General features: G+C 41.8%; 1 protein-coding gene across 2 annotated transcripts in view; it reads left to right on the top strand.

Moving 5' to 3' along the window:
- LOC133054800 (zinc finger protein 525-like) overlaps nt 1-15,036 on the top strand; it is a 100,356-nt gene extending 85,320 nt beyond the window's left edge. Inside the window, exons 4-5 of one of the 2 annotated variants that reach the window (XM_061140119.1) lie at nt 13,147-13,239; nt 14,898-15,036. In XM_061140119.1, coding sequence (XP_060996102.1) covers nt 13,147-13,239; nt 14,898-14,905 — 101 coding nt within the window. In that variant the 3' untranslated portion in view covers nt 14,906-15,036. Of the gene's footprint in view, nt 1-7,999; nt 8,529-13,146; nt 13,240-14,897 lie in introns of those variants that run through there. The other variant, XM_061140118.1, reaches the window with a different exon arrangement.
- Nucleotides 15,037-16,148: the final 1,112 nt, after the last annotated feature.

Below are 16,148 nucleotides of genomic sequence, written 5' to 3'. Positions count from 1 at the left end.
TTGTCATAAAATTCAGCAGATCAATATCCTAAGTCTTCATGCTTTGTGTTGATGTGTTGTTCCATTTGGCATCATATCCATGGGAAAATAATGTTTACACAGAGATTTGATTTCTGACCACACAATCTTCTCCTAAAGACTAGGAAATATAATGGACAGTAGACATAATCCACATACAGAAACTTCGAGAAAGAAGTTACATACTGTCCGGTAGTGCAAAGTGGAGACACCGATATGCCCAGGAACTTTATTTTTTAAGAGGGTTTTATTTACTTCTTCCTATTCATTTATTTATTTGGCTGCACCAGGTCTTAGTTAATGGCATGTAAACTCTCAGATATGGCATGTGGCTTCTAGTTCCCTGACCAGGGTTTGAACCTGGACCCCCTGCATTGGGAGCACAGTCTTAACCTCTGGACCACAGGGAAGCTTTTGCTTTAAGTTCCACCCACCTGCATTTCCTGGGGCTGATCTTGATGGCTGGAGACACTTAAGGGGCAGTGGTGCCAATGGACACACCCTGCCAGCTCTGGGGGCATAGAGATCACATTTGCATGTCTAAATCCCTGAAGACAGGCTTCAGTTAAAGGCTCCTGTTGTCATGGAGATGTCTTTAAAGGGAATGACCAAAAAGTGACTACAGTCCTGTGCCTGAAGGTCAAATCTGGGAACCTCAACCCTCATTCATTGTAGTAAAGGAAGAGATTAAGATAAGGAGAGAAAATGCCCAGGATTCGAACTACAGTCAGAGAGGAGCACACCATTCTTATTGCCAACTCCCTGGAGGCCATTCTGCCAGGTGTTTGATGTTCATAACTGCATGGGGTAAGCACTGGCACTGATTTTATTGCAAAGATAAGGAGATCCTAGGTACAGAGAAGTCAAGGGATCTGTCTAAATTCACACGCTGATTAGAGGCTCAGTGGTGGTATGAACCTGGAAGGCTGAGTCCAAGACAGTGTCCTAACCACTGAGACGCACCAACCAAACACATCAGCCATGTTTCTGAATAATCCAGTGAAATTTAGTTTTGTTTTTGTATCATATAGCTTCTTCTATCATTTCATTTCAGTCACTCAGTCCTGTCCGACTTTTTGCAACCCCATGGACATCAGCACATCAGGCCTCCCTGTCCAACACCCACTCCCAGAGCTTGCTCAAACTCATGTCCATCGAGTTGGTGATGCCATCCTACCATCTCATCCTCTGTCATCCCCTTCTTCTCCTGCCCTCATTCTTTCCCAGCATCAAGGTCTTTTCCAGTGAGTCAGTTTTCTTCACATCAGGTGGCCAACATATTGGAGTTTATTCCAAAATGTTGATACAATTTTGGTTGTAAAAAGTTTCCATAACTGCATTAGTATTTATTCTTTAGGTCAATAACATATCAAGAAGATGCCCTAGATGAGGAAATGGCACCAACCCCAGTATTTTTGCCCAGGAAATATTAGGAACAGAGGAGTCTGGCGAACTATAGTCGATCGGGTTGCAAACTGAGCCTCTAATGTATACAAACAGAGACACACACACAGAAACACACAGAATCCTATAGGAAAGTACCTCCTGTCCATACTGGACATAATGAATGCAACGTTTCCTCAATATAAGTTTTGCAACAGAAAGATGCATTCCCATCATTTCAGGCAAAAGTTCACTATGCTATCTGTCAAAAAAAGACTTGGACAACATTACTTTGTTTAAAAAACTATGAACCATGAAATACTACTATATAATAAATGAGTATAGGATAGAAATCAAATAATTATTTTGATAGATCCTTAGGTATTTTTAAAATTGAGGTTAAGTGAGACTACAATATAACAAGAGTTGTGAAGAATATTAACATACTGCTGCTGCTGCTGCTAAGTCGCTTCAGTCGTGTCCGACTCTGTGTGACCCCATAGACAGAAGCCATTCAGGCTCCCCCGTCCCTGGGATTCTCCAGGCAAGAACACTGGAGTGGGTTGCCATTTCCTTCTCCAATGCATGAAAGTGAAAAGTGAAAGGGAAGTCGCTCAGTCGTGTCCGACTCTTAGCGACCCCATGGACTTCAGCCTACCAGGCTCCTCCATCCATGGGATTCTCCAGGCAAGAGTACTGGAGTGGGGTGCCATTGCCCTCTCCGATTAACGTACTAGACACATGTAAAAGTATAATCTGGAGAATATTGACTCTTGTGTGTTGCAAAAGTGAAACCATAAAGAAATGAATATGTGCTTGGAACTGGTGTTAGAGTATTACAAGATTAGACAACATATGAGAAGATACATTTGGTCCTGACAACTATGTTCCAAACCTCAGCATTCCAAAGCTGCCTTTTCCTGAAATGCTGCTTCTCTATCTTGAAGAGGGATAGCAATCTCGCCATCGTCATCAGCCCTCAAATGTTTCACAAAAGACACCGTTACTATGTCCAGTAAGCACATTATATGCTTAGGGTTAGATATATATATGATCATTTCTATTCTTCAAATAAAATATTATTCATGGTTTCTGTAGAGGATAAGAAAATTTTTGCTTTTCTATCCTAGTCATTATGGAAAACATAAAGGCTTTATGATAACAATTTTAATATAAATTTAAAATTAATCTAGAATTTCTGAAAGGTTACATTAAGCAGATTGAACTTAAAAATACAACCCTTAAGCTCCTTGAAGATGATCTTCTGGCACTTCCCTGGCGGTCCTGTGGCTAAGACTCTGCCCTCCCAATGCAGGGAGACTGGGTGTGATCCCTGGAGAATTTAGATCCCACATGCTGCAACTAAGAGTTCACATGCTGAAACTAAGACAAATACTTTTAAAAATGATCCCTCATTATTATCACTAGGGTTGTTCCTTGAGTCCTTCACAATAAGAGTTTCACAAAATAGCTTTAGGAGCTATCAAGTTCAGTGTTACCTGATGGTAGGAAAGATTGAAGGCCGGAAGAGAAGGGGACAACAGTGGATGAGATGGGTGGATGGCATCAGTGAGTCGATGGTGATGAGTCTGACCAAACTCTGAGAGAGAGTGAAGGTTAGGGAACCCTGGTGTGCTGCAGTCCATGGGGTTGCAAAGAGACGGACCCAACTGAGTGACTGAACAACAACAAAGATGTTGATCTCGCTTTAACTAAGCTCTCTCCTAGGGAATTATTCTGCCTTCCTGACCTGCTTTGCCACTGGATCTGTTCCAGCTCTACCCCTCGCCCCCCAGAATGATCCCTTTTCCAGACATGAACACTTACTCAGACCTCCTTCCTTACAGACTGTGCCTCTTAGACTGAAATACAAAGTACTCGACTGCTTCTCATTCCTTCTCATGGGAAGGATGCTGGTCTCATGGTGAAGGTCATGGCAGCCAGGACGTGATTGGGAGGGAGGCAGTCAGACCCTGAGATATATGTTTATGAGCTGTGATCTCATCCTCCTTCAGATCTTCAATTATCATTTCACTTGAAGTGGCTATGACAGGGCCAGCTTGAGGAGCTAATGATCTTTCTGAAAAACTTTTCTTGAGTTGCTAATTACCAAAACCAATTGTCAGTCTCCTGTAAATATCTCCAAAGAGACCACTGATGTGTTTGAGAGAAGCTCATGATTTTTCATGATGAAGGATATTTTGAAATGATTAGCATTTTTATACAACTCTGAAATCTGTTGCCTTTGTAAGCAGGTTGTTTGATCTTAGCTTTCCCCCCCAGCCACCACCAAACCACTTAACAAAGTCAATTGTTAATCTACCAGGGTTTGTTCTGGAAACAAACAAAAAACACCCGATTAAACTTGAGTATGACATAAGAATTTTTCTTGTGTGTGTTCATTTATTTATTTACTTGGCTATACTGGGTCTTAGTTGTGGCACACAAAGTATTATTTGCAGCATGTGGGATCTAGTTCCCTGATCAGGGATCAAACTTGCACACCCACTGCAAGTTTGTGGGAGGCTTGGAGTGTTAGACACTAGGCCACCATGGAAGTCCCTGTGTCGGACCTTCTTTTGTGTACTCAAAACAGCTCTACCTCTTCTTCTCTTTCTTGTATCTCTGATCCTACACTGGACTACACAGATTTAGATCCCGGGTGAAGACTTCAGTTCAGTTCAGTTCAGTCACTCAGTCATGTCTGACTCTTTGCAACCACATGGGCTGCAGCACGCCAGGCCTCTCTGTCCATCACCAACTCCTGGAATTTACCCAAACTCATGTCCGTTGAGGCGGTGATGCCATCCAAACGTCTCATCTTCTGTCGTCCCCTTCTCCTGGCATCAATCTTTCCCAGCATCAGGGTCTTTTCAAATGAGACAGCTCTTCACATAAGGTGGCCAAAGTATTGAAGATTCAGCTTCTAAATCAGTGCTTCAAATGAACAGTCAGGACTGATCTCCTAAGGATGGACTGGTTGGATCTCTTTGCAGTCCAAGGGACTCTCAAGAGACTTCTCCAACACCACAGTTCAAAAGCATAAATTCTTCAGTGCTCAGGTTTCTTTATGGTCCAGCTCTCACATCCATACATGACTACTGGAAAAACCACAGCCTTCACTAGACGGACCTTTGTTGGCAAAGTAATGTCTCTGCTTTTTAATATGCTATCTAGGTTGGTCACAAGTTTCCTTCCAAGGTGTCAGGGAATGTTTGACGGGAGGATTCCTACGTGCTGTCTCTCATGAGTCCTTTGTCCCTCTTCAAGTGGAACAGCATGCTGCTCCCAGGGACTGAGGTCATTGTGTGAGGCAGACTTGGGTCTCCTTTAGTAAACATTCTCTTTAGGACAAAACTGCTTAGTCTCCTTCCCCTTTCTTGAGATAGGGATTGTCTCCTGAACTTGTGACTAACATGACCCCTTGTTCCCCTGGTAACAGTTGCTGTACATTTGGTTTTCTGATCTGTATCATTCCCGAAAGAAGTTTCTTGTACCACAGCCTATATATACTCATAGAAAAATCATTAAAGCACCTTTGCTCCATCAGAGCTTAGGTCCCCGCATCTTTTTTGTCTCTCTCTCTCTTTCTCTCTTTTACTTTCTTATCGTCGACTCCGTACCACCAGGTTCCGGTCCATTAAAGGACCCCAACACAAGGAGTAAGCGTCTTTTAATTTCATGGCTGCTATCACCATCTGTATTGATTTTGGAGCCCCCGAAATAAATTCAGTCACTGTTTCCACTGTTTTCCAATCATTTGCCATGAAGTGATGGAACTGGATGCCATGAACTTAGTTTTCGAATCTGAGTTTTAAGCCAACTTTTTCACTCTCCTCTTTCACCTTCATCAAGAAGCGTGTTAGTTCTTCTTTCCTCTCTACCATAAGGGTGGTGTCTTCTGCATATCTGAAGTTACTGATGTTTCTCCCAGAAATCTTGATTCTAGCTTGTGCTTCATCCAGCCCAGCATTTCTCATGATGTACTCTGCATATAAGTTATATAATCAGGGTAACAATATAAAGCCTTGATGTTCTCCTTTTCCTATTTGGAACCAGTCTGTTGTTCCCTGTCCAGTTCTACCTGTTGCATCTTGGTTGTCATATAGTCTTCTCAGGTGGTCTGGTATGCCCATCTCTTTCAAAATTTTCCAGTTTATTGTGATCCACACAGCCAAAGGATTTGGCATAGTCAATAAACTAGAAATAGATGTTTTTCTGGAACTGTCTTGCTTTTTTCGATGATCCAGCGGATGTTGGCAATTTGATCTGGCTCCTCTGCCTTTTCTAAAACCAGCCTGAAAATCTTGAAGTTCATGGTTCACATCTTGTTGAAACCTGGCTTGGAGAATTTTGAGCATTACTTTACTAGTGTGTGAGATGAGTGGATTTGTGTGGTAGTTTGAGCATTCTCTGGCATTGCCTTTCTTTGGGATTGGAATGAAAACTGACCTTTTCCAGTCCTGTGGCCACTGGTGAATTTTCCAAATTTGCTGGCATACTAAGTGAAGCACTTTTACACCATCATCTTTTAGAATTTGAAATAGCTCAACTAGAATTCCATCACCTCCGCTATCTTTGTTGGTAGTGATGCTTCCTAAGGCCCACTTGACTTCACATTCCAAAATGTCAGGCTCTAGGTGAGTGATCACACCATTGTGATTATCTGGGTCATGAAGATCTTTTTTGTACAGTTCTTCTGTGTATTCTTGCCACCTCTTCTTAATATCTTCTGCTTCTGTTAGGTCTATACCATTTCTGTCCTTTATTGAGCTCAGGTTTGCACGAAATATTCCCTTGGTATCTCTAATTTTCTTGAAGAGATCTCTAGATTTTTCCATTGTATTATTTTCCTCTATTTCGTTGCACTGATCACTAAGGAAGGCTTTCTTGTCTCTCCTGGCTATTCTTTGGAACTCTGCATTCAAATGGGTATATCTTTCCTTTTCTCCTTTGCTTTTCTCTTCTTTTCTTTTCACAGCTATCTGAAAGGCCTACTCAGACAGCCATTTTGGTTTTTCACATTTCTTTTTCTTGAGGATGGTCTTGTTCCCTGTCTCCTGTACAATGTCACGAACCTCCGTCCATAGTTTGTTAGGTACTCTGTATATCAGATCTAGTCCCTTAAATCTATTTCTCACTCCCACTTTATAATTGTAAGGGATTTGATTTAGGTCGTACCTGAATGGTCTAGTGGTTTTCCCTACTTTCTTCAATTTAAGTCTGAATTTGCAATATGGAGTTCATGATCTAAGCCACAGTTGACTCCTGGTCTTGTTTTTGCTGACTGTATAGAGCTTGTCCATCTTTGGCTGCAGAGAATATAACCAATCTGATTTCGGTGTTGACCATCTGGTGATGTCCACGTGTAGAGTCTTGTGTTGTTGGAAGAGGGTGTTTGCTACGACTAGAGCGTTCTCTTGACAAAACTCCGTTTGCTTTGTCCTGCTTCATTCCGTACTCCCAAGGCCAATATTGCCTGTTACTCCAGGTGTTTCCTGACTTCCTACTTTTGCATTCCAGTCCCCTATAATGAAAAGGACATCTTTTTTGGGTGTTAGTTCTAAAAGGTCTTGTCGGTTTTTATAGAACCACTCAATTTTAGCTTCTTCAGCATTACTGGTCAGGGCATAGACTTGGAACACCGTGATATTGAATGGTTTGCCTTGGAAACGAACAGAGACCATTCTGTCATTTTTGAGATTGCATCCAGGTACTGCATTTCAGACTCTTTTGTTGACTATGATGGTTCCGCCCTTTCTTCTAAGGGATGTTACCTCATTGTGGTGTTGATTTGCATTTCTCTGATAATGAGTGATATTGTGCATCTTTTCACATGTTTGTTAGCCACCTGTATGTCTTCTTTGGAGAAATGCCTGTTTAGTTCTATGGCCCACTTTTTGATTGGGTGGTTATTTTTCTGGAATTGAGCTGCATGAGCTGCTTGTATGTCTTTGAAAGTAATTCTTTGTCAGTTGCTTCGTTTGCTCCTATTTTCTCCCATTCTGAAGGCGGTCTTTTCTCCTTGCTTACGCTTTCCTTTGTTGTGCAAAAGCTTTTCAGGTTAATCAAGTCCCTTTTGTTTATTTTTGCTTCTATTTCCATTACTCTGGGAGGCGGGTCATAGAGGATCCTGCTGTGACTTATGTCACAGTGTGTTTTGTCTATGTTTTCCTCTAGGAGTTTTACAGTTTCTGGTCTTTCATTTAGATCTTTAATCCATTTTTATTTTATTTTTGTGTACAGTGTTAGAAAGTGTTCTAGTTTCATTCTTTTACAAATGGTTGACCCGTTTTGCTAGCACCACTTGTTAAAGGGATTGTCTTTTCTCTTTCCTTGCCTCTTTTATCAAAGATAAGGTGTCCATAGGTGCATGGATTTTTCTCTGGGCTTTCTGTGTTGTTCCATTTCTTTACTGGAGTTAAATCACTGAAGTATATGCCTGACCATTTTGGAGGAGCTTGCATTTTGATGGCAGAAATGGATGATCCTGCTCACATTTTTTATTGTCTGAAGAGGGCAAGAAAACTACCCTCTGGAATGGGAGGTCCCAGTTCTGCATTCTCTCCTTAATGTTTTCCTGATTTCAATCTTGTAGGGTCATCACTTCTTTCAGAGACAAAGCTTTGGACTTTGGGCTCTAGGGATCCAAGAATACCCGGCTGTCCCTTATGCCCTCCACATGGCTTTAAGAACCCCTGGATTCTTATTTCATATTTCATATGTCTCCAAAGGACAGTCTGGATATGGGACAATGAGTCAGACATGAAAACCAAGTTTTCTGATACAAGGATGGTGTGACGGCAGGTCTGAAGCTGGCTCTGGAGCTCTACCTCAAATTTAACATTCCACTCAGTGGCAAGATGGGTTTTAAGGAATGGCATCAGCATGCAGGGTAGAGGAGAGCACGGCGAGCTTAGTGGAGCCCTCAGTTGACTTTTCCTCATGTAAATTTTGGACTGTTTTCCACTATATCTCAAAAGACTTCTCCTAATATTGTTGAGGACCAGAGAACTTCAGCTTAACTTTCATCCTGAATCTGTGAAATTTCTGTCAGCAGCTACTCTTTGCTGGAGTCCCTAAGTTTCCTGTATACCAAAGAAGCAGTCCTCTTCGAACTTCCCAGGTGGTCCAGAGGTTATGACTCTGCACTCCCAATGCAGGGGCTCTAGGTTCCATCCCCTGAATGGGGAACTAGACCAACCAGGTGCATCTAAGAGTTCGCCTGCAGAGTAGGACCATCAGGAAAGCTGTGCACCAAAGAACTGATGCTTTTGAACTGTGGTGTTGGAGAAGACTCCTGGGAATGCCTTGTACTGGAAGGAGATCCAACTAGTCCATCCTAAAGAAATCAGTCCTGAATATTCATTGGAAGGACTGATCCTGAAGCTGAAACTCCAATACTTTGGCCACCTGATGGGAAGAACTGACTCATTTGAGAAGACCCTGATGGTGGGAAAGATTGAAGGTGGGAGGAGAAGGGGAAAACACAGGATGAGATGGTTGATGGCATCACTGACTCAACAGACATGAGTTTGAGTAAACTCTTGGGGTTGGTGATGGACAGGAAGGCCTGGTGTGGTGCAGTCCATGTGGTTGCAAAGAGTCGGACAGGACTGAGTGACTGAACTGAACTGAAATGTTAAAGGAGGAACATGTCAGTAGTTTACATTAGAATTCACTGTCCTGGAGGAATGGAGACATGTATGTGTATGACTGAGTCCCCCCACTGTTCGTCTGAAAGTATTACAAAACTGTTAATTGTTTATGTGTGGGCTAAGTCACTTCAGTTGTGTCCGACTCTTTGCAACCCTATGGACTATAGCCTGCCAGGCTCCTCTGTCCATGGGATTCTCCAGGCAAGAATACTGCAGTGGGATGCCATGCCCTCCTCCAGAGAATCTCCCTGACTTAGGGATTGAACCAGTCTCCTGCATTGGCAGGCAGGTTCTTTACCACTAGTACCACCTGGGAAGCTCCATTAACTGGCCATACTCCAATATAAAATTAAAAGTGAAAAGAAATCATTGACCTAATTTGTACAAATTTGTTTTAATGAAAATTAAAATGGATATGGTGATAATAGACATTTTCTAGGATATTTTACTTTATCAATACAGATCCCAAGACTGATATGTAGTGCAAACTAAGAATTATCCACAGAAGACAGAGTGGTGGTTATAAACGTGCCCGTCACAAAGAAAACACTAGGGTCAGATGGTTTAGCAGGCAGTATCAATTTTTTTTTAACGTATTTTTGGTTGCACTGGGTCTTCACTGATGCACATGGCCTTTCTCTAGTCACGGTGAGTGGGGGCTTCTCTCTAATTGTGTTATGTGGACTTTTCATTGTGGTGGCTTCTATTCTCCCAGCGCAGAGGCTCTAGACCCATGGTCTTGAGTAGTTGTGGTGCACAGGCTTAGTTGTCCCATGGCCTGTGGAAAATTCCTGGACCAGGGATGGGCCCATGTCCTCTGCATTGACAGGTGGATTCTAAACCACTGGACACCAAGGAAGTCCTCTCCTAGTCTTTTAACTATAGACAATGCTGCTTTCTCCATTCAGCAATACTGAATGGTTACCAGAGGTCTTTGTACATACTTTTGCTGAATTTCCTTAAGGAGCACTCATTGGTTATGCAATGAATGATGAGACATGAACTTTACTGGGCAAAATCACTCCTTTTCATTTTCCAGCAGGCAAACACACAATCTGAACACAGCCCACCATCCATTTCCCCTGTGAGTTTCAGTGCAACTGAGAAGTTTAAGAGTGAAACATAATCAGTCAGGCCATGCCTGTTTTAAAACTACCTGCAAGTGTGGGGTTTCTAAAACCAACTTAGTTTCAACTTAGTCCTTCTCTAGAAGGACTCAGCACTCACTGAGAGCTGGTCTACTCACTGTAATGATTGATTACAGGGTACTGATACATTCCCTGGTGGTTCAGATGGTAAGGAATTCTGCTGCAAGCAGGAGACCTGGGTTTGATCCCTGATTTAGGAAGATCCCTTGAGAAGGGAGTGGCAACCCACTCCAGTATTCTTGCCTGAAGAATTCCATGGACAGTGGAGCTTGGTGGGCTATAGTCCTTGGGGTCACAAAGAGTTTGACACGACAGAGCAGCTAAAAAAGACATCAGTCAATGGAAGAGATGCATGGGTCAGAGTTCAGAAACAAATAGTTAAATGGGAGCTCCCGTTTTCCTCTCCCCATGAAGCCTTGGTGTGTCGTTTTCCTGGCGTTGATACCTGATGACTCAGGGAGCACTGCCGCCAGGGAGCGTCACCCAAGCCCAGGCGCCCAGAGGGTTGTACTCGAGCTCCATCAGGGTCTGTCTGTGTGGCTGAGCTTTAGTCTCCAGTCGTTCTGAGAGTCAGGCTAATCTTGTTATTACCAATTCCTCCAGAATCCAGTCTGACACTATGTAGCCTAAAGCCCCAACAAACTTAGCCTGTGAGAGAGGTTTGTGGCGCTGCCATCAAACAAAAAAATACTTCTTATACCAGAACGACAACCTACAGAATGGGAGAAAATATTTGCAAGTGATGCAACTGACAAAGGATTAATCTCCAAAATATACAAACAGCTTATACATCTCAATATCAGAAATTCCAGCAAACCAATCAAAAAGTGGGCAGAAGATCCAAATAGACATTTCTTCAAAGAAAGTATAAAGGTGGCCAACAGGCTCAGGAAAAAATGCTCAGCATCGCTAATTATCAGAGAAATGCAAATCAAACCTAGTAAGATATCACCTATCACTGGTCAGAATGGCCATCATCAAAAAGTATAAAAAAATAAATGCTGGAGAGTGCATTGAGAAAAGGGAATCCTCCTTCATTGTTGGTGGGAGTGCAAATTGGTTTAGCCACTATCAAGAACAGAATGCAGTTTCCTCAAAAAAAAACAAAAAACAAACAAACAAAAAAAACAAAACAAAAAACAAAACAAAAAAAAAACCTAAAAATAGAGCAATTAATACCATATGATTCCACAATTACACTCCTGGGCATATATCCAGAGAAAATTATAATTTGAGCATACACACACATCCCAATGTTCACAGCAGCATTATTTACAATGGTTAAACCATGGAAACATCATAAATGTGCATCACCTGAAAAATGGATAAAGGAGAGATGATATGAAACACAACAGAATATTACTCAGCCATTAAAAAGAATGAAAAATGCCATTTGCAGTGCCACGGATGGACCTAGGGTTTATCATACTAAATGAAGTAAGCTGGACAGAGAGGAACAAATAGCATATAATATCACTTATATATGGAATCTTTTTGTAAAAAAAGATACAAATAAATTATTTACAAAATAGAAAGAGACTCACATACATAGAAAACAAACTTATGATTACCCAAGGTGAAATAGGGGAGGAGGGATAAATTCAGTTCAGTTCAGTTCAGTCACTCAGTCGTGTCTGACTCTGTGTGACCCCATGGACAGCAGCCCACCAGGCTCCTCTGTCCACAGGACTCTCCAGGCAAGAATACTGGAGTGGGTTGCCATTTCCTTCTCTGATAGGATCAGAAGTGAAATTTTATTTATTTAGGCTGTGCTGGATCTTTGTTATTGCACTCGGGCTTTCTCTAGATGCGGTGAGCATGGGCTCCTCTCTGTGGTGGCTTCTCTTGCAAAGCACAGGCTCTAGGCACACAGGCTCAGAAATTGTGGTGCATGGGCTCAGTTGCCCTGTGGCATGTGGGATCTTCCTGACCTGGGAATCGAACTAGAGTCTCCTGCATTGGCAGCCGGATTCTATCCCACCCAGTCACCATGGAAGCCCCAAATACACACTACTATATATAAAATAGGTAACTAAGTAGGACTTAGGGGGATTCCCAGATGGTCCCATGGTTAAGACAAAGTCTTTTCCAGGCAGGGGTTCAACCCCTGGTCGGGGAACCAAGTCCCACATGCCTCAAGGCCTGGTTTACAACAAAAAGAAGGGACCTACTATATAGCACAGGGAACCCTACTCAATCCTCTAAATGGCCTTATGGGAAAAGAATCTAAGAAGAGTAGATATACATGTATATGTATAGCTTTTATATACATCCGGAAGTAACACAACATATAAATCAACCACAGCTTAATAAAATTTTAGAAACAGACAATTTATGCTTTTCTGATAAGATTAGGGGATACTGAGTTCTTCAGTTACAGAAAGCAGAGACTGGGTTCAATGGCATCATGGCTCATGAGCAGAAAGGGGCTGATAAAGGGAAAACACACAGAAATTAGTCCAGTTGTGTACACCAACCAGCAACTGGGATTCTGATAAAGAGCAAGAGTAACGTTAAAGATGCAGGACAGGGTGTGGAAACACATGAAGGTGCTCACCAGGAGTAGGATGCTTTGGGTGGCTCTGGACTCAGCGGAGGGTCTGGGAGACACACTAGTCTTGTGAATATACTGGACTCGCCGACCATGTCTGTACCGGGTGAGAACCATGGAGCCACTGGCCCAGAAGATGAGCACAGAAAATGACATTTTAGGGAACACTATCAAAGCTGCATATATTGAGCCTGAGATTTTCTCAAGATCTGTGGCAGCACAGTACCCTGAATCTCTTGTATTTGTCATGTTTGTGCTGGGCCATTTGTCAGAAACATATAATGCACACAGAGGTAAAATGAGATTTACAAACAGGCACTGGATCCAGCAGAAGGAAATGGAGAAGGCAATGTACTTTGGGGCTTTGACTTTAAGATTCTTCCAGCAGGAGATCATGGGGCTGATCGTGACGGTCTGAAACACACTCAAGAGGCAGGTGGTGCCGATGGACATACTCCTGCCCACTCTCTCAACATACAAAGTAAGTTTGCAGGCAAAATCACTGGCAAAATGTTTCAACCTCAAAGTTGTAATTGTCTGAGGGACTCCTTTCCAGAGAATCACCAAAATGTTGGCAATAGCCAGGTGCTTGCAAATCAAAACTGTGACCCTCATCCTGCACTGAGTGTGGTAAAGAAAGAGGTAATGGTACAGAAGGGAGAAGTTGCCCCAGATCCCAAGCACTGTCTGTACCAAGAAGGTTATTCCTACGGCCAGGTGGCTGGAGGCTGTTTTGTCATTTAAGATACTCCCCTTTAAATGATGGCAACAGTGATGCCTTAGAGCAGGATGGTTTATATAAATCTGTGACATTGACAGCCAACTTGCCTTGTGTGATTTGTGAAATTGCCAAGGGTTCACGTGATGGGAAACAATGATGAGACAATCATTATATTTTATGAAAATGTCCGTAGGAAGGATAAAATGGTGGTGACCTGGAGGAAGCAATGACAAATCAGAGTCAATTGAAGAAAGCATGAATTAACGCTTTAGTACCAAGCTTACTGGAGGAAAAAAACATCTCCATCACTGCCCTCATCATAAAAGAGGTCAATTCTAAATTCATTCCCTTCTAAATTTTAGAGAAGATAAAGTACTATTGTAGGGACGTCCCTGATGGCTCAGTTGGTAAAGAAAATCTGCCTGTAATGCAGGAAATCCCAGTTCGATACCTGTATTGGGAAGATCCACTGGAGAAGAGATATGCTACCCACTCCAGTATTCTTGGGCTTCCTGTGTGGCTCAGCTGGTAGTTTAAAGAAGATGATGCAGTATTTCAGAAAAAAGACAAGAGTTATTCTAGGGTTTTACAATTTCAGATATATGCTACAGGTACTTCCCTGGTTGTCTGGTAGCTAAGAATCTGCCTCGCAAAGCAGGGGACACATGTTTGATCCCTGGTTGGGCAACTAAGACCCTATATGCCACAGGGACTAAGCCTGGTATCTGGAACTAGAGAATCTTTGCACCACAACCAAACATCCTAGTTGATACAACAAAGCTCCCATATCATGCAACTAAGACCCAATGCAGCTAAATAAATAAATATTAAAAAAAATATATACGCTAAAGAGAATAGAATATATAAACCATATGGTGAAGTAACTTTTGCACACATGAAAATTAAGACTGGTTCTCATCAACACACACAAAGATACAACTTAGAACCACACAAGCATATCCTAAAAACCACAAAATAGAATAAATAGTGGACAGAATCTTCAGACAGAAACTTTGATAAAGAAGTTATTCAGTGGATAAGACATGTGGAAAAATACTCCACATCCTTGGTGATCAGGACAATTGAAATATAACCATTAGCTATATGTCATCAAATACCATTAAGAAATCTGAAACAGAAATGACAAGAATGCCAAGTTTTAGCATAGCTGTGGATCAACCAAGAATCTCATACACTGATGGTGGGTGTTCAAATTAATAGAAACATTTTGGAAGACTATGGCATCTACTTAGCAGACCTGATGTAATCCAGTTCTAAGAAATCTACTCCCATGAATATACTCAACAGGAGTTTGTACATGTGTCACCCAAAGAGTAGTTATATTAATAGAATTTATATGAGAGCCCAATTATACTTGTAATAGACCCTAACTCTTAATACCCACCTACCATTTACAGGTGAATGATCAATTAGGGATTTGATAGTCACGCAATGAAGTCCTGTATAGCAATGATAATGAAAAAACCACAACAAGAGAAAACAATACAGAAAAAGTCACAAAGATGTACTGGATGGAGGAACAAGTCAAAATGAAAGATGCTGTATGATTTCTTTCATGTGAAGGCCAAGAGAGGCAACGTGATCTATTATTAAATGCAATAATAGTTGTAAACATAATCCGAATAATCCAGGCCTACAAATATACCCCACAAAGCTATAGTCTTGGAAACAGTGAGTTTAAGGGGCACAATAAAGTTTCATGGGCACTGAGAACATTCTGTTTCTTGATGTAGTTGTGGTCTCCAGAGGTGCAATCATTCCTGAAATTTCACTGAGATATTATGCACTTATAACCTGGGAACATGTCTCTAATTTTTAAAAATCATGTATTATCAAAAAATGTGGAAGGAGCTTGGGAAAGGCTGGGTTTGTGAATGTGTCTCATCTGCTGTCTGTGTCTGCAAAGGACGGGAGCTGTAAGCCCAGATCAGAACTCCAACAATGAAACATCAGAGAATAGTAACACTGCTGCATACAGTGAATCACTGATTTTGTCATAAAATTCAGCAGATCAGTATCCTAAGTCTTCATGCTTTGTGTTGATGTGTTGCTCCATTTGGCATCATATCCATGGGAAAATAATGTTTACACAGAGATTTGATTTCTGACCACACAATCTTCTCCTAAAGACCAGGAAATATAATGAACAGTAGACATAGTCTTCATACAGAAACTTTGAGAAAGAAGTTACATACTGTTCAGTAGTGCAAAGTGGAGACCCCAATATGCTCAGGAGCTTTTTTTAAAAGAGGATTTTATTTATTTCATCCTATTCATTTATTTATTTGGCTCCACCAGGTCTTAGTTAATGGTATTTACATGTACTCTCAGTTATGGCATGCGGCTTCTAGTTCCCTGACCAGGGTTTGAACCTGGATCCCTTGCATTGGGAGCACAGTCTTAAATTATAGACCACATGGAAGTCCCCTTCTTGGGAGCTTTTGCTTTAAGTTCCACCCACCTGGATTTCCTGGGGCTGATCTTGATGGCTGGAGACACTTAAGGGGCAGTGCTGCCAATGGACACACCCTACCAGCTCTGGGGGCGTAGAGAACACATTTCCATGGCTAAAACCCTGAGGACATTCTTCAGTTAAAAGCTGCCATTGTCATGGAGATGCCTTTAAAGGGAATCACCAAAAAGCGACA

The sequence above is a fragment of the Dama dama genome, chromosome 4 (genome assembly GCF_033118175.1).
Source record: "Dama dama isolate Ldn47 chromosome 4, ASM3311817v1, whole genome shotgun sequence".
In the NCBI taxonomy this organism is placed as follows: Eukaryota; Metazoa; Chordata; class Mammalia; order Artiodactyla; family Cervidae; genus Dama; species Dama dama.
Note: the sequence above shows the minus strand (reverse complement) of the source record. Positions and strands in the feature narration are given on the sequence as shown.